Here is an 18016-nt window from a genome sequence, read left to right as displayed (position 1 = left end):
CATTTAACAACGTATTATTACACATTATTATTATTACAACAAATTACTAAGTGAAGGAGTGAATAAAAACACAGAGAGTGATCTGTGATGAGATGAACTATATGTTGTTGTGTTGGCTGTCTCTGAGGCTGTGATATGCATTGACATATCTTGCTGCATCTATGGCGCTGACACTATTTTCTCCAAGCAGATGTTGCATTTTAGTCTGGCCACAACATTTAATTTTAACTTTGCTCTGATGTCGTCATATGTGCTAGTCTCTATGGCCAGGCTGTGATCACCGAGTCTGTACATAGTCAGTATCTTTCTCAGTTTCTGATCTGTCACAGCGGTCAGATAGTGTCAGACATGTGTACTGTTTGTTTAGGGTCAAATAGCATTGAAGTCTATGTTAAGATTTTGTGTATAAAGCGCTTTTAATGGTACTCAGTAGGGTTCTTCTGTACAGGCTACTGAAAAATACAAAAGATTTGCAGTTTCATTCCAATTAGGCCTGTGATCAAGTGTTCAATTTTTTCAAAAGAAATGTGGGTTATAAAGTAAGACATTTTTGTAGGAAGCACCACTAGAGGGTGTTGACACTTCTCCTAGACACAACAATTGGTGTAACACACACACAGCACTGACCTGCCCATGCTGTTATTACATATATTTTCTACATTTTACTTAAAGGATGAATGTGAGAGTGATGTATTGGTGTAAATACATGTCGCAACTCTAAGTGAAGGGTGTGAGTGCAGCTGGTGTGTCGGTGCGCTTCATTCATGCCTGCAAAGCCCAGCAGCAGCACGGCGGCTTTAAGACAATCCGGGCATCTCTTCAAGTCTGTGGATGACATCATTGATATTGTCAATGGTGTAAACTGAGAGAGGGCTGGGTGGGGGTGTGTGAGAGGGGGAGAGAGAGGAGAGCAGCCAGAGAGGAGAGAGAGAAGGACCTCAGTGTCTGGTTTCGGCGTTTTTCCTCCAAAGAAAAAAAAATCGTGACAGTGAATATCTTCCAGGGGGCTCCGATCGGCTCGCATCAGCTGTGTTATTTGGGGGTCTTGTTTCGGGAGCGGGGGTTCGGGTGACAGATCTCCGAGGTTATGAGCCGTCCGAAGCCGCGTCGGTGCGTCGCTGTCCAGGGTCCTGAGTGAGACACAGCCAGCGGGCGACCACGGAGCCTGACATAACCCGGTGAGGAGGAGGTGGGGTGGGGGGTGTATGTTGGCTAGTGTCTGGAGGCTTGTGTGTATGTGTGATGGTGTGTGTTAGGTTAGACAAATAGAGTCCAAATAGAGTCGTGTTGGGGTGGGGGGTGCGCTTGTTCAGAGGTCCTACCTGTATATGGAGGGTGCGGTTATGGGAATTATTACCACGTTTGATGGTCAGTGCGGGGTGAACGGTGTGTTTTTGCATCCAGCACCTTCCCCATTTCATCTCCTGTGCTATCTGGGGCAACTGCATGAAGTATTCTCTTTGAAAATACAACGTCTTGCCTGTTTTTGCAGTCCTTTGCAGCAATAGTGGGTCTCAGTTTTGTAACACTGACAGTATAGCAGCTCTGAGGAGGCTGCGAGAGGAGATGAGCTGGGGAGACTTGAGGTAAAGGGTTTGGTAATGTGCAGCAGTGGCTTGCTCTGCCTTATTTTCCCTGCACAGCATATGTGGATGGGGTGTATGTAGGTCTACAATGCAGCCAAAAAAACGAACTTAGTCAGCGTTTAGTGCAATGTCAAACAGGCATGTAAAGCCTAACCTTAAGTCCCTATTTCATGGCTGTTCACACAGATAGGGCTTGGGTGAGGAAAGCATGACTCATTCAAATTTCGTCAGGGGACTCCAGTCAGAAATTGGGAGTTTATGCAAATCGCTTGTACACAAGACCAGACTCCCTTGAAGTGCTTTGGGAAGAGTGTGTGAGATGCTGATCCAGCTCCCCCCCTGCAGCTCTGAATAAATCATGTTATACAACTACACGCTCTGTTCTTCTTTGCTCGCACCTTTTCCCCATGCACTTCGTAAACACTTCATTGGCCTATATTGTTGTTCTCTGAGACACCAGGATTCATCATCGCGGCCTCTGAAGATGTAATGTCTCCAACTCAACAAAACATGGCTGGTAGGAGCAGCAGGGTGGTAACATCAGATCCTGTATATTGAGAAATGATTTGCTTCCACAGTTACATGAAGTCACTTTATAGCTGGAAGTGAGCAACATTTTCCTTCCTAGTTCCAGTGATTCAACTCAGGCTGCACTACGTCACTGCTTCACCTCAGCAATTTGCACTTTTCATTCTTTCTCATCTCTGCCATCGGTTTTCCCAAGCCTCCACTTTCATTTTCTTTCATGATTCAGCCGCCCCAGGGCTCGTAGCTTTGAGTCTGAAGTCTGCAGCTTTGCACCACTGTCCTTTTACTCTATTGATCACCGCTGATTGATGACAGCTTTGTGTTTGTATCTGTGTGTGTGTGTGTGTGTGTGCATTTACCCCTTCAGTGAGTTGAAAAGCTCAGGAGCCATGGAGTTGAGGGTGGGGAACAAGTACCGCCTTGGGAGGAAGATAGGGAGCGGATCCTTTGGAGATATTTACCTTGGTGAGAATTTGGACTGTTTGTGTTGTGCTAACCTGATATTGTTCCTTATTTTCTTAAATTCCAACAAAAGCAGATATTACACATATTCTAGTTTTTGTGAACTATGTTAAATCTCGCTCTCAAATTTCACAGATCAAAAGAGCCTTTATGTGTTGGAATTTACTGATGTCTTGTAATTACATCTCTGCTATTCCCCGGACAGGTTCTAACATCGCTACAGGAGAGGAAGTAGCCATCAAACTGGAATGTGTGAAAACCAAACATCCACAGCTCCACATTGAGAGCAAATTTTACAAGATGATGCAGGGTGGAGGTAAGACGCACAAGAAGTGTTTCAGGGATTTTGGAAGCTTTACTAGGGGGCACTGAGAGGCAGTGAACAGTTTAAGGGGCGCTAAGGGGTGTTTAGGGCTGCGGAGGGGAATGAGCAATGATTACAATTATTTAGAAGGCATTGCAGTGTATTTAGAGACCTTAAAAGACATCTCAGGACATTTAGGGGCATTTAAGGTGCATTCAGGGTCATTCTGGGACACTGAAAGGCATCTTTGACTGAAATTAAGGAGCATTTAAGACAGTTTTTAAGGTTGTTGAGCGATATCAGTGGTTGTTCAGTAGCACTGAGGTGTAGTCATGGCTGTTAGGAGGTATTGAAGCATTGCATGTTAATGATGGAATTAACTAATATGAGATAAGACTTTATTGATCCTGGGGGAAACATTCACATCACAACAGGACAGACAGATGTAAGAGAGGCAGGTGAAAAAGTTTTTTAAAAAGAAAAATACACGGTAAAATAAGATTTAAATTTAAAGTCAATATTTAAATAAAATGAGGGAATTTGTAGCTTTATACTATATATACATCACAATAAAACTATAATATAATGACCATTATTTAATATGCAAGTTACATAATAATTATATAAGGAAATTATTCAAATATTTGTGCCAAAGAAATCCATTGGTGCACATAGGGCATGACATGAAATGTATACTATTTGTAATATAAACATTTATATAGGTGTAAGAATAAATAAGTACAATACATATAATTACATATTAAAGTATGTTTATATAATATATGTGCAGATTATGTAACATGCACGCTATGCAGAAATAATTCACTAGTAGTAGTAATATAGCATTTTTATATGATGATATAAGTAATATAAAAAAGATGTATTATGTAGTGGTACCTATGTTGTGACTACTTATACCAGTGGTTCTCAAATGGTGTGCCGTGTTGCAAATCCAGGTGTGCTGTGGGATTTCGGGATAACCACATATTATTATTGCAATATTCAACTGGGCTTATACAAAAAGTTATGAATGAATTTTTAATTGATAGTATCAGTATGTCATGCTCATCTATTTCCTGATAAAGAGGCAAACTCTACCTAAAAAATTAAATTTTATTTAAAAAAAACCTTCACAGGGAACCTATTTATTGCTATTCATGTGAGGGAATTATAAGTGTGTGACGCGTCACATGTCTTACATTATTGCCCGTTTAAATGGATGTGTTATTCGTGCTTTGATGTAATTTTAAAATGTTTAAAATTAATTCTTGAATCATTTTTTTAATAAATATTTCATGAGTAATAGTTGGTTGTCAATTTTGTTTGATATTAGTAAATAAAAACAAACATTTATGTTGTCATAAGAGTGATAACACACATAATAGAGGATGTTGTGCTCAGATATAAATACAGGTGTGCCTTGAGATTTTGCCTCGCCCCTTGGTGTGCCTTGGGCACAAAAAGTTTGAAAACCACTGACTTATAGTACTACTTCCCATAATAATAATAAAAATAGTAATAAATATTATAAGGATTAGATGCAGGTGTATTGTTATGATTTCATTGTTATATTATGCAACATTAAAGCCACATACTGGGTGCTCTAGAGCAGTGATTCCCAACCAGAGGTACTTGGATACATGGGGTACTTCTGTAGTTATCAGAAGATACATGGGAAGATTGTCAAGGAGCTCAAGTCATTTGATGAAATAGAAATTTCTATTTGATGTGAAAAAAATGTCAGCATATTAAGTCAGTTATTACACCTGAGCAATTTAAAGGTATACTGTGCAGGATTTTCCTTAACAAACAAACAAACAATGTGTAGACTCATACAGAAATAATCCCTCTCAGTCATCACTTATGACCCACTGGAAGTGCGTGGCAGTGTTCTTATCTGCAGTGACTCTGCTCTCTGCCTGGATTTTTTTTTTTTTTTTGATTTTGCTGTGTTTGGGATGCTCCTCGGTACAGCACGCAGGTGATGTTAGGACTTTATAAAAACATAGGGACCAGGTGCAAGACAGTAAGCAGCATACATCCAAGAGGAAGCTGCAAAAATTGCATGACACAGCACCAAAAAATAACATCAAGCGGACAAAGCTTATTTCAAAACGAGAGTGAATCTGGGGTTTACTTTAATTTTTACTTTAGCTGGCGATGGTGTTTAGAAATGGTAGCCGACAATTCCTGCATAGTATGCCTTTAAGTTGTGACTAAGAAGTGTCCAAAACAAGTAATGTTAAACAAGTAATGGATAAACAGTTAAATAGTAGGTAAAATTGAAAATAGATTGTCGATAAACCTAAAAGTAAAATAAATATTAATTGTCTGCTATAGTGGCAGTAGTAGTATAAATGCAAACTGCAGTGAAAATTGGTGGATTGTAACCCATATATACACTAGTTACTCAACTCTGTCTGTTAATGCACTATTGTGTTTCCTAATCCTGTGATTCCCCTACCCTTCCTCCCCACAGTGGGAATCCCGTCTATTAAGTGGTGCGGAGCGGAGGGTGACTACAACGTTATGGTAATGGAGCTGCTTGGGCCCAGTCTGGAGGACCTGTTCAACTTCTGCTCCCGCAAATTCAGTCTGAAAACAGTCCTGCTGCTGGCCGACCAGATGGTGAGACAGACTTCCTGACTGCAGTCCGCACTGTAAAACATAATAGTTCATCAGGGTTTTTCTTGGGATCCAGAGCCGATAATTGCCACGCAGTCCCTCCGTAGTAAGTAATTACTTGAAGAGCTTGCTGAAGGACGCTGTTATGTTTCATGGAGGCTTCATCAGGGTTCATTGAGTCTTTGTAAAGAGGTTCCTCCGGGCATCCAAGGAAAACAATAGATAAACAGTAGTAGTTGTAAATGATGGGAAGGTACACGCGAAATAATACTATTCCAATCCTATTCATATTTGTCTAAACATGCACCTTTGCTCCCACATAATGCACTGAAGTCAACCTCAGGCTGGGAAGTTACACTGATTTCAATAAAAGGATGTGGCTATTTTTAGACTGGAACTAAATGGATCATTTGAAATCGGAGAATAATTCTCATCTAAACCTCTGAAGCTTGTTTCCTGGCTCCAGACAAAGCTTATCCCCTCACTATCTCCGACCATTCAGCTCCTCCATAAAAGTCAATTCCAATCTAGGACATGGAAGCTCCGCAAGACGGCCTAATCCCCGTCGCAGGGGTCAGCCCGTGGTGTCTTTTATGAGCCTCTTTAATCCCTCATATGTCATTCTTTAGTCTACAACCGGCACATTTGTTCTTTTCGTCCCATTTTCTCTCTGCAACTTTGACCTCTTTTCCTAATCGCTCTCTGTGCTGTCGTTGTAACATCTCTCCTCTCCTCTCCTCTCCTCTAAAGGGGCGATAACTAAGATTTTAACTCTCCCATAACATAAAATGACCTCTATATATCTGCAGACTGACTGACAGTGTTATTGATTAATACCAATGACTCAACTATTATTTCACCAGGCAATGAGACTTGTGGCCTTTAAAACTCACTTTCAGTTTTAGACTAAACACTCTGTAACTATGGGAATATAAAGACTTTCAGCCAACTCACTAATCTGAAAACATGTGGAAAGATAGATCTTCATTTATATATTTTCAAACATCAGATCACTCAGTTGTATTCCACAGTGCGTGTTTTTAAGCATGTGACCAACACCCGTATGTTATCTAGAAATACAGAAGGGGTCAACCTTCAACAAATATAAAACTTCAAGGACCACACCCAACAACTGCACACACTAAGGCACCGACAATACTTCTCTTTTTTAAAGCACACCACAGCAGATGATTTTAGATGCATTTCCCACCTTATAGGCAGTCATTGATCTCCACTTCTTTTATTGCGCTATGAAAATCAGCTTGAGATGTGAAAGGTAATCCGTCACTTTAAGGGCACCATTACTTTCCTTATTTTGTGAAAACGGTGACTGTAGTTTGGTTTTGCAACTGTGAGCATGCTCTGCTTTAAAAAACTCCTTGTTGGTGCATTCAAGGACACTATGACTTTTGAGTTGTTACAGTAGCCTTCTTAAGGGCAATGTTTTTAATGTAAGAAACACCCGATACATACAGTATGATCCTTTTAACATTGTCCCTCTGTGTTATTTTTTGTCTTCTGGCTTTGATTTTATAACAACTTATTAATAGAATGCCCTTTGGTAGCTGACGCTGAATCTTGGATGTCAGAGCAGTTCATGATGGCAACATGCATTATTACATGGAAATGTTATTATGTAACTGTGACAAAAGATTGATTCAACACATGAAAACCAGTGAACTTGTCAAAAGGAGTACAACTCGGCCTGTGAAAACAGTTGTATACTGTCCCCTGTGACTCTAAACAGAGCCTTCTTTAGATTCAGTTCGCATTTATGGTATGTCGAATTTTGCTTGAGACTCCAATTTTAAACAGACAGCCTGCGTTTAAAAACTTGGGGTATATTGCTGCCTTTAAATGGTATTCATGAGCTCATGGTTAAGGCTTGAAGTTCAAGTGGTTTAAGATGTGAGAACACTGCTGCTAGGCAACAGCAACATGAACTACAAAAGTTTGCAGTAATTACTTAGAACTAAAAAGCACATGAGCTAATATTAATGTTACTGTCAGCGTCTAGACGTCACCAAGGCTAACAATTTAGCAAGCTAGCGAGCAGGTAACATAATGGAGGAAATGCAAAGGCATTATCTATCTTTTCCTCAGATATATTATTAAAATTAAAAAGAAAAACACTATACGACAAAAATTATAATATATAATCTTACCGTCCACAGAAAAAAAACAACTTCCAGGCATTCATCATTTCTGAAAATGTCAGTAAGCACGTCACAACAGGGGGGCCTTCATTTGAACACTGTTACACAACCCATTTGAAGGCAGCTTAAGATGTGGGCACTTATCTAACAAAAGACTATTTGGTTGCATTATGGGAGCTATAGGATCCATTGTTTATGGAGCTAAACCCATATTCAGGAGTAAAAGTCAAGATATCTTGATATCCCTCTGCTGCTTTGACCATTTCTTTTTTAAATCTGCCTCTTGTGAGTCCTCCAACACTCCAAGTCCTCCTTTATGAAAGTGCAGTGCTAAATTGCAGTGTGTGAGTGAGTGTCCCTCTAAGGCAAATAAATATTTATGATTCATTTTGACTGACTCTCATAGCACACTGACATAAAATAACCCAGGGGATTCCTGAAAGGTCTAAACCTAAAAACTCACAGTATACCCCATGAATTGAATTTTTTTGTTAATGGAGAACAACATGCAAAACCACTAATACTCTCCGTTAATCCCAGCTAAACCCTGTTCCCTGTCTCTCCGTTCCAGATCAGTAGGATTGAATACATCCACTCCAAGAACTTCATCCACAGAGACGTGAAGCCTGACAACTTCCTGATGGGGCTCGGCAAGAAGGGCAACCTGGTCTACATTATTGACTTTGGCCTCGCCAAGAAGTACCGTGACGCCCGAACGCACCAGCACATCCCGTACCGTGAGAATAAGAACCTAACCGGCACGGCCCGCTATGCCTCCATCAACACGCATCTGGGCATCGGTAAGACAGCGTACACACAGAGACTGGCCTAGATAACTGTGCAGGTGTGAATGTGTGTGTTCTGCTAACCCCACTGTGGTTTATGTGTGTGTTCACAGCAGGGTCAGTAGAACATGTTGCAATATGCATGCTTATCGATCAGGACTGGATTATTAGAACTGCAGCTACCTCTCCTTTCCTTCAACTTTTATCCTCTACCTCTTTCTTTGTCTCCTTTGCTTCTCCCTCCTCAAACTTTTTTGCCTCTCCTGTCTTCTCTCTTGCTCTTTCTGTCTATTCCTCCACAGAGCAGTCGAGGCGAGACGACCTGGAGTCTCTAGGCTACGTTCTCATGTACTTCAACCTGGGCTCTCTGCCCTGGCAGGGGCTCAAGGCTGCCACCAAGAGGCAGAAGTATGAACGCATCAGTGAGAAGAAAATGTCCACCCCCATCGAAGTGCTCTGCAAGGGATACCCTTGTGAGTACACAGAAACAGACACTAATAACAGCAGAGAGGCCACTTTAAAGAGGACGTTTGCAATATTTCTGTCACATTTCCTCTCAGAAGGTTTGACACCTGACTTTCTTTGCTTAAAATCCACTTCCTCTGACTCCACTTCAAGCCACATTCCTTATATGTGCACACACACTTGGCCAATAAAGCTGATTCTGATTTCTCTCTTGTGTCTCCCAGCTGAGTTCTCCACTTACCTGAATTTGTGTCGCTCCCTGCGGTTTGACGACAAGCCAGACTACTCATATCTGAGGCAGCTCTTCAGGAACCTTTTCCACAGACAGGGCTTCTCCTATGACTACGTCTTTGACTGGAATATGCTAAAGTTTGTAAGTGGCTCGTCACGTTCTGTAACAGTTGCTATATTCACAGAACACTGTGAGCATCATGCTTTTGCAAACTACTTCCAGCCTAGAGGTTTCAAATGCCTTTTCTATTATGTTTTTGTCCTTTTTCTCCTCTCCAGCATGTTTACATCTGTACTATTCCTCTTTGTTTCAGGGGGCCAGCAGGACCGCAGAGGATGGAGAGAGGGAGAGGAGGGAGGGAAAAGAAGGGGAGGAGCGAGCAGGCGGAGGCCAAAGAGGAGCTGGAGGTCGAGCTCTGCCGCCTGGTCCAAACCCTTCAGCAGCCAACAGAGTCAGGAACGAGGCAGATGCCGCTCCCTCAAACCCGGCCACACGTGGGGTCCAGCAGTCAGGTCAGAATGCTGTTTGTGGTTTTGGAGATACAACTGTAACAGACTGAAGGCTTTCAAATCAAGCACGTGTCTGTGTGTGCAGGTAACCGCTCTCCTCAGGCGGGGAGAGCAGAGCGAGCCGAGCGAGAGAGGAAGGTGGCCATGAGGCTTCACCGCGGGGCCCCTGCCAATGTCTCCTCCTCCGACCTCACTGCACGCCTCGACCAGTCACGCATCACTGCATCACAGGTAGAAAGACTGTGGCTTTACAGGTTCAGCAAGACTCTGTTGTGAAGGGAGGCACCGCATGTTTTATGCGCATCAGTTGCTTCAACTGAGAGTGTCCTCTTATTCACTAGGACATACAGATTAAGGTGGCGAATCACAGAGCACAGGGCCAACAAACAGACTGAGTCATCACATGTTGCAAGTGCAAATTGCCTGATATCAGACAGAACTGTCAACTCATTCCACTCCATTTCCATCTTCATTGTGACATTATGTCTATTCTTACTGATTGCCCTGAGAGAGGGGGATTCAGTTTTCCCTAACCAATCACTAGAGACCCACATATCCACTTGACTCTGTTGTCATTTTAAGTCCACACTGATGCGTAGCCATGGCAACATACAGGTTTTGCCAGGGTTTTTATGAGTGGTGCGGAGTGAAGTGAAACAAAGTGACTGAGAAACTGCTGTTCCATGTCACGATGCCAGGTGAATCAGTCAGCTCTGTGGAGTGGGTATATTCCAAGGTTGGACCCAGGCATGACATCTCACTGATGCAAACTGAAGAAAGTCCTGTGTTTCTTGAATCATTCTTAGCCATGTTAGCAGCCATGCTAGTTGGTCAGTCAGTCCACGGCTTTAGTCCACATTGATATATCTCAGTAACTGTTTGGCCGATCACCATGAGATTTTGTACAGACATTCATGATCCACAGAGGATCAATCCTACTGACTTTGGTGAGCATCTTACTTTTTCTGTGGTGTCATAGGCATATCAAAGCTCTGACTTAAAGGTGAGATACCCTGACTTCAGTCTACTGAGGGGATTAGCACAAAATTGTTCATGGACATTCAAGGTCTCCTGACGCTATACCCAAATGACTTTGGTGATCCCTGACTTTTTTTCAAGTGCTACCATGAGATTTAAAATTGTTTTCTTTTTTTTTTTTTATTTGTCCAATACTTTGGTTTATGACCAAATACCTGCAAAACCAATGACTTTTTTTCAGCTGTGGTGGTATGCTAACACACTAAACTAATACGCTAAACATGTTAAACATTATACTATGTGCTAGCATTGTAATTTTGAGCATGTCCGTAAGATGATGTTAGCATTTAGCTCAAATCACCACTGAGCCTAAGTACAGCCTCACAGAGCTTCGGGCATGTCTGTAGACTCTTGGCCTTATTTTAGAATTTACAAAACTCAACCATAAATAAGCTGCAGTAGATATTTGTCTCTTTTCTTGTGTCGCATTAATTGCATTTTATTGTGAATGAAATGGATCATAAGGATTTTCATTACCTTGGACTGCTGACATCGCTGTGTTCTCTGTTATGCTCGCCGCTCATGTTGATACAAATTTATAATTCATGATTCCAAATTGCAAATATTGAAGCTGGGAAGATATTCAAACACACTCTACTCATAATTACCACCACAAGATATTGATGTGGAGAGGTTTTGTTACTGTGCAGTTTAAGTCTGACATCATACAAACACAGAATAGACTAATCCACCAAGGCAGGCTCCTTGTGTTCCAAAGCCTCTTTATCATGTGTAATCGAACTCTATTAAATGCTTCTTCATTTATTAGGGATCATATCTGCATCCTGCAGTAATGTCAGCAGCCATTTTTAAAACCCAGACAGTCTTTACATCACTACTCAGATAATCTTACATGCTCTGTGACAATTTAGTGGAGCAGATGTTCCAAATTCCAAAAGATAAAATCTCAGTTTACACTGTACAATCTGAATTCGCATAAATTAACTATGAAGTAGACAAAACAAGCACATTTGCATATTATCCTATGATCTTGATAGTTTAACAGTATAACAGGCGTTCACTGATTGCACCAGTGAGTGAGATGACTTAGTGGTGGTTTTCTGATTTGAAGCCGACTGTTCCAGGTCAAAACCTTTGGTCACTTTGTGTGTTTCTGTTTCTCTGTGGGCCCGCCCGCCATCTGAATTGTTTCTATGCTAGCAGCAGCCTTTGTTTGGGGAAAACTCTGGTGTAACTGCTGACAGATCACAAAGATCCGTAGCCTTACCAAACAGGATTTGGGTGTGGAAGAGCTCGCATTTTAAAAACAGTGTATTCTTCAGGTGTCTGTCTTCTCCTCTTTGATCAGCTTAAAGCTTCTCATCTTTCCTTCCTCACTCAGGTCAGTGTGCCATTTGAACATCTGGCAAAGTGAGTTCCTCCTGGCTGGTCTGCAGGTCAGTGGCAGGTATGGACATGTCTCTCTCTCTCTGTCTAGCAAACACACACACACAAACACAAACACAAACAGCATGCTTGAAGAGCTATCCATGCCTTTTGTCCTTAATGACCCCTGACCCCTTAAAATATCCAAGTAGAGAAAGACATTGTTGATACCCAGCTAAAATTATTATTGAAATTTAAAAAGTGCCAGTTATTAAGCAAGTAAATTAAAAAAAAAAAGCCAGATATGTTGCTTTTAATAAGTTAAGTAAAAGGAGGAAAGGAGGTACAACATTTATCATGACATTTTTGATGACAAGTTTCCTCTCTAGAATTAAATGTTGCCATTTTTCCTACAGGGTGAATGTTGCTTTTCCTTTTGCGACCATAACCAGCAATGCAGCCACAAAACATGTTTTTTATTGTGTAAGAAATGCATGTGTCATCATAAAAAGGGTGTCCATAAATGATTTGGCTACCTGGTTTTGTTGGATTAAAGGACAACTTCGGTATTTTTCAACCTGGGCTCTATTTCCCCATGTGTATGTGTGCGTATGATTCATGGGTACCACTCATTCTAAAATTGGTTCAGGATTGAGCCGCGAAACGAGCTAAAACGGTAATGGGGGCAAATGCGTCCCGTATAAAAGTGCTTTTTTGTCGCCACTGACCGGTTCAGATCGCCAGTGCTATCTCTGTAAATAGCATATGGTAGCGGCCCTGGGGCAGTGGTGAGTGTGAATGAGTGGAGTCAGCTGTCAGTCAGTGTTGAAGCAGAAAGGCGGAAGTTGTCCCCGCTCGGTATTGTAAATGAGTATGTGTGTGTGAAGTGTGTGTTACGCTAGAAGAGTCAGAGGACGGAGTCTTTTATGTGCTACCCCCTGGAGTGTTACTGGAGTTTTTGGAGTGCTCAAATAAACGGGCCTTTTTCCCGAACGCAAGAACAGGATGTCGCGCAACACCCCGTACAGCTTTCATAGGCTGCCTTTGTCGGACGGCGAGATGCTGAAGTTGTGGCTAGTTGTGCTACAAATGGATGCTAACACTCCTGTCCAGACACTGCGCCTTGCAGACCATCGGGTCTGCAGTGCTCACTTCTCCCAAGATGACTACTGCCAGCCGAAGAAGAGAAGACATCCAATCCCGAAACACCTCTTCCTCAAGAAAACGGCTGTCCCACGAGTAGAGAGAGCTACAGACACAGTGGAGCAAAGCTCGTGACATCACACAGCCCAGAGGTAAGGGAAAGGCTAAGTTAGCATGCTATTTACAGAGATAGCACTGGCGATCTGAACCGGTCAGTGGCGAAAAAAAGCACTTTTATACGGGACGCATTTGCCCCTATTACCGTTTTAGCTCGTTTCGCAGCTCAATACTGAACCAATTTTAGAACGAGTGGTACCCATGAATCATACGCACACATACACATGGGGAAATAGAGCCCAGGTTGAAAAATACCGAAGTTGTCCTTTAAGCTTTTCTTGTAAATGTAGAAAATCAAAAAAAAAATTACACTTGCAAAACAAAGAAAAAATATCATAGATAAAATTGACAGAATTTATCAGTGGCTTAGTAACAGTACAAAAGTAATGAGGCTGGGTCTAACAGTCATGTCAGTAGATACTCCATGTTGTAAGGCCCTGTATTTATAGTGTAGGTCTGGTGCTATTCTATATATTTTCTTACTGTTACAAAATCCTTGAAAAAGAAACAACAATGATCCTACTTACAAACAAGTATTGTGTCTGTATTAAAGCCTGATATATCTTCTTCCTCTGTGCCATTGAGCTCCATTGTTGTCCAAAAACTATTAAAAAACATCAGTGAGCCACGCTGTTGCACTGGATGACATGCTCCGTCATCACTGTGAACTGTAGTTTATTTTGAGTGGATATATACACAGTCCTGCTGCTGTAAATACTTACTAGGGCATCTAATGTGCTGATGAAAAAAGTCCCAGACAAATGCACTGTTTACTTCTTTTTGAGTAATGCTTGCTAAAAAGCTGCCAGATGTTTCAGTCCTTTTAAAGATGGATGTGTGTATTTGTGACCTGTTTTTCAAAGACTTAAAGAGCTGTGTAAAAACTTGAGTGTGTACACAACACATAACCGGACAAATGACAAACATAATTTACATACAACATACAGTGCAGTTTAGAATAGTTTAAAATATCCACCTTAAAAAGGGTTAAAAATGTCCTTAATTAAGTAATGAATAGGGTCAAGCACCCAAGCTAGCTCAAGCAATAATGAATATGATAGAGGTAGACACATATACACATAGGCACAAAGCTTGACATAGCCAGTGTGGTCTGGAATGGGAGTGACCTGTATCTGCAGCCTGAGGGTAGGTGACTGTAGTGGTTGTGCAGTGCGTGTGTGTGTGGTATCCAAGGCTATTTGTAGTTCTTTTCATTTTAGTCTGTCTGTTGTAGATGCTACTTAGTGGTTCTTGGTCCAGTCCAGTGATTGGATCAAGAACCAAATATATACGACATTCAGAGCATATCTATTATTTAGAGTCTGGGCTGTGATTACCTGCACATGGCTCTCAACATGGAGGTGGTTGAGCCAGCGGCTAGCAGCTAACATTGCTAACAGCACGAACAGTGCTAACATCTGCAACGGCGCTGACAATACTAAACAGTATCTGTGGGGGGGGGGGGGGACCAAAGGGTGGTAACTGCTGTATAGCCCCTTTCCTGCTGGACAAAAAATCCACAAATACCCACTAACGTCTGGCTTTTGTATTAAGTGGGAAGGTTTACAATCGGCATTCATTCCTGGGACAAATGACTCTGCAGTTGTAACGGGTATTTATCGGCTCCAGCTCTGATCAGCTTCAATCCACCTGTGTGGACACGCCAATCTTAGCCCCTTTGCCTGCGTGATGCAATGATGGGCTGCCCCAAAGTACCATCCTCCTTCATCCAAGCCGTGCCCAAACATTGTTTAAAATTTAGTCAGCACTGAGTTTGAAAGAAAGACCGATAAGTAATAGATATAAAAGCGAAGTAACTACTGTGATGTCTTCACTGGCCTTCATGCTGCTTTCGACATTGGACTGAGTGCTGCAGACAGGGGAGGGATAACAGAAAGTACTGCGACAGACTCATGCATTGTTGGTTTTGATCATTAGTATGAGATTTATTGACACAAAATATGTGAAATAATCCCAGTTTTATCCTTTCAGTAACCCCAAAAGTGTAATTTCTCTTCCTTTGTTTTGTTTCTTGTGGTGCAGCAGCTGCAGGGTATCAAATACCCCTTACTTTTCAAATGGATGAATGAAAACATGAATGAGTGGAGGAGGACAAGAGGAGCAGGATGGAGGCACTGCAGGCCCTTAAAGGGGGGATCGAGGCCATCCGTGTGTATGTCAGTATGCTGTGTGAACAGTGGTGACCTGGAAGAGCCGAGGGAACACTGAGGTGATGGAAACCTGTGGGACAAACAAACTCTTGGCTGGAACTGGTTGGTACTGCATTTCAGGATGTGGCCCAGGAGGGGGAAGTGGGTAAAACAACACACAGGTCCCGCCCCTTCTTCACTCATATTCACCTGTCCATCGACTCAGAGGCTCAACTTGCAAAAAAAAACAAAAACATCAAAGTGCACAAAATGGACTAAATTTCAGTTATTCTGTGGTTTACACCTGTGATAAAAATTTTGAAAAATCTGCTATCAACCTGCTAATGTTTAAGAGCTACATCTGCTGCTTGTGGTGTTCTTGATTATAAATAAATATGTAAACAACTATGGAGACGAACACAAAATTGTATTCAGGCCAATAACAGATGAGACAGGAGACTGCTTGGAAATGGATCAAAGAAGGGATCAGAAGTGGGGAGTGAATGTGAGTGAGTTTGCGGTGAATTTGTGGATGGGAGCGAGGCTGCTTTTTGTCAATAAGTGTCAGTGTCTGTCTGTGTGTTACTGTCTTAAAGTGTTCGTTTTGCCTTTAGATTTGCTTTAGAGAGCCTGAGGAATAGAGGAGGGAAAGGTGGCTGTTGATGGATCATAACAGAAGACTAGTCCCCGGTTAAAACCCCCTCTTCTTCAGCACACTTGTTACCGTCTTACCTACAAGACTGACAAGGAAAACATGCTCATTGAAGGCAAAAAGAGACGGAGGAGGAAGACTGCTTACAGTTGAGAACAGAACAGAGCCATGAGGATTGTATGATATGATAAAGCCTTAGTCCAGCTTGTAACTCCAGGTATGAAAAGACTTGAGAAAGTTGTAAGATCTTGGTGATGAACAAGTCTGGTGTAGTATTTTGCTTTTTTTGTTTGTTTTATAATACATGTAAAATGTGTAGATACCTTTTGCCAGAATGTGACAGATTGTTAAAAGATGGGGCTGGAGAGAAGAGTACTGTTCACATCCTGATAGCCCTGGGGGAAAAAAGTTAAACAGACGTTTGTGCCACTAACCTTTAGAGTCTGCCACAAGTGTGTGTTTGGGTTTCCTCTGTGGCAGGCAATGACAGAAAGGTTCATGTTAATATTTCAAGGAGTGTTTTTGACCCAGGCCTGTCAGGATGAGCGGATGTCACTGATGGGAATGAGCTGTCTGATGTCCTGTACATTTCTTTACCATGCTTCAACTTTATTACTATGATATTTGTGTATATTTTCTGAATCAATAAAAAATATACACAGCTTACAGACTTCTTTCCAATAGCATGTTTCAATTAATCACAAAATATTTGACCTTTCATATTTATCATTTAATACTGAAACATATAATATACATAATATACATTTTAGAATAAGTAGGTGTTTGTGCCAAATTTGACAAAACTCCCTGAAGGCCCTCTGGAAGTATTGTGTTCATAAGCATGAGATGATGTCTCAAGAATGCCTTGTGGGAATTTCTTCAGATTTGTTACACATTTGTCCACTTAGACTTAACGATGAACTGGTTAGATTTTGGAGGTCAAAAATTTCATTAGTTCATCATTGGGTCCAAGTGGACGTTTGGGCCAAATGTGAATAATTTCCCTCAAGGTGTTTTTGAGATATTGCATTCACAGGAATGAGACAAATACAAGGTCACAATGACCTTGACCTTTGATCTCCAAAATCTAACCAGTTCATCGTTAAGTCTAGGTGGACATTGGTGACAAATTTGAAGAAATTCCCACAAGGCATTCTTGAGAAACCATTTCATGGTTATGAACGCAATACCTTGTGAAGGCCTTCAGGGAGTTTCTTCAAATTTGGCACAAACACCTACTTGATTAGAATGTGGTGGTCAAAGTTTAAGGTCACTGCGATTTTGACCTTAATCTAACCAGTTCATCATTAAGTCTAAGTGGACTTGTGTGCCAGATTTGAAGAAATTCCCACAAGGCGTTCTTGAGATACCATCTCATGCTCATGAATGCAATACCTCAAGAAGGCCTTTAGGAAGTTTCCTCAAATTTGACACAAACATCCACTTGATTAGAATTTGGTGGTCAAAGGTCAGGGTCACTGTGATGTCGCAAATCATGATTTGGGCCATAGCTCAATAATTCATACGCTGTCTAGTAGGATATAATGATGAAGTGATGACATTTTAGAACCAAAAGGTCAAAGGTCAATTTATCCGTGACATCGCAGTGTCACGGATAAGTTCTGCAAGAACTGCAAGTTCTGCAAGAACACTTTTCTAGCCATTATTCAACAACTTAACAGCAACAGAAGGGGGGACATTTGGTCAGACACTGAATTAGTCACACTATTCTTGGGTGCCCACCTTGAAATGGTGCTGATTGTATAGATCTGTGCTGCCTGCGGGGATGAAGATGTGTGTAGCATCCATGTTTTCACAGATATGGATGTAAACTGTAAGTGCAACTTAACAGGTAAGTGGAATGACACAAACACAAAGTAGTAATTCTAGTTTTGAGCTTGACCCATACTAAGCACCAAAGGATATCACCACGTGACC

At 41.5% G+C, this 18016-nt stretch overlaps 1 protein-coding gene across 4 annotated transcripts; it reads left to right on the top strand.

The window, feature by feature from the left end:
• The first annotated feature begins 878 nt into the window (after window positions 1–878).
• Window positions 879–16742, top strand: csnk1e (casein kinase 1, epsilon). Of its 4 annotated transcripts, none has more exons than XM_050059254.1 (11): window positions 879–1178; window positions 2482–2579; window positions 2782–2892; window positions 5360–5508; window positions 8233–8461; window positions 8749–8919; window positions 9136–9284; window positions 9457–9655; window positions 9738–9883; window positions 12033–12087; window positions 15323–16742. In XM_050059254.1, the coding sequence occupies exons 2-10, from the start codon at window positions 2504–2506 to the stop codon at window positions 12063–12065; spliced, it is 1263 nt and encodes a 420-aa protein (XP_049915211.1). In that variant the 5' UTR covers window positions 879–1178; window positions 2482–2503; the 3' UTR covers window positions 12066–12087; window positions 15323–16742. The 4 variants fall into 4 exon arrangements, with proteins under 4 accessions (XP_049915211.1, XP_049915210.1, XP_049915209.1 ...); XM_050059253.1 differs by having other exon boundaries at window positions 15320–16742; XM_050059252.1 differs by having other exon boundaries at window positions 12033–12098.
• The last annotated feature ends 1274 nt before the right edge of the window (window positions 16743–18016 follow it).

Source organism: Epinephelus moara, chromosome 13, assembly GCF_006386435.1.
Source record: "Epinephelus moara isolate mb chromosome 13, YSFRI_EMoa_1.0, whole genome shotgun sequence".
Taxonomy (NCBI): domain Eukaryota; kingdom Metazoa; phylum Chordata; class Actinopteri; order Perciformes; family Serranidae; genus Epinephelus; species Epinephelus moara.
Note: the sequence above shows the minus strand (reverse complement) of the source record. Positions and strands in the feature narration are given on the sequence as shown.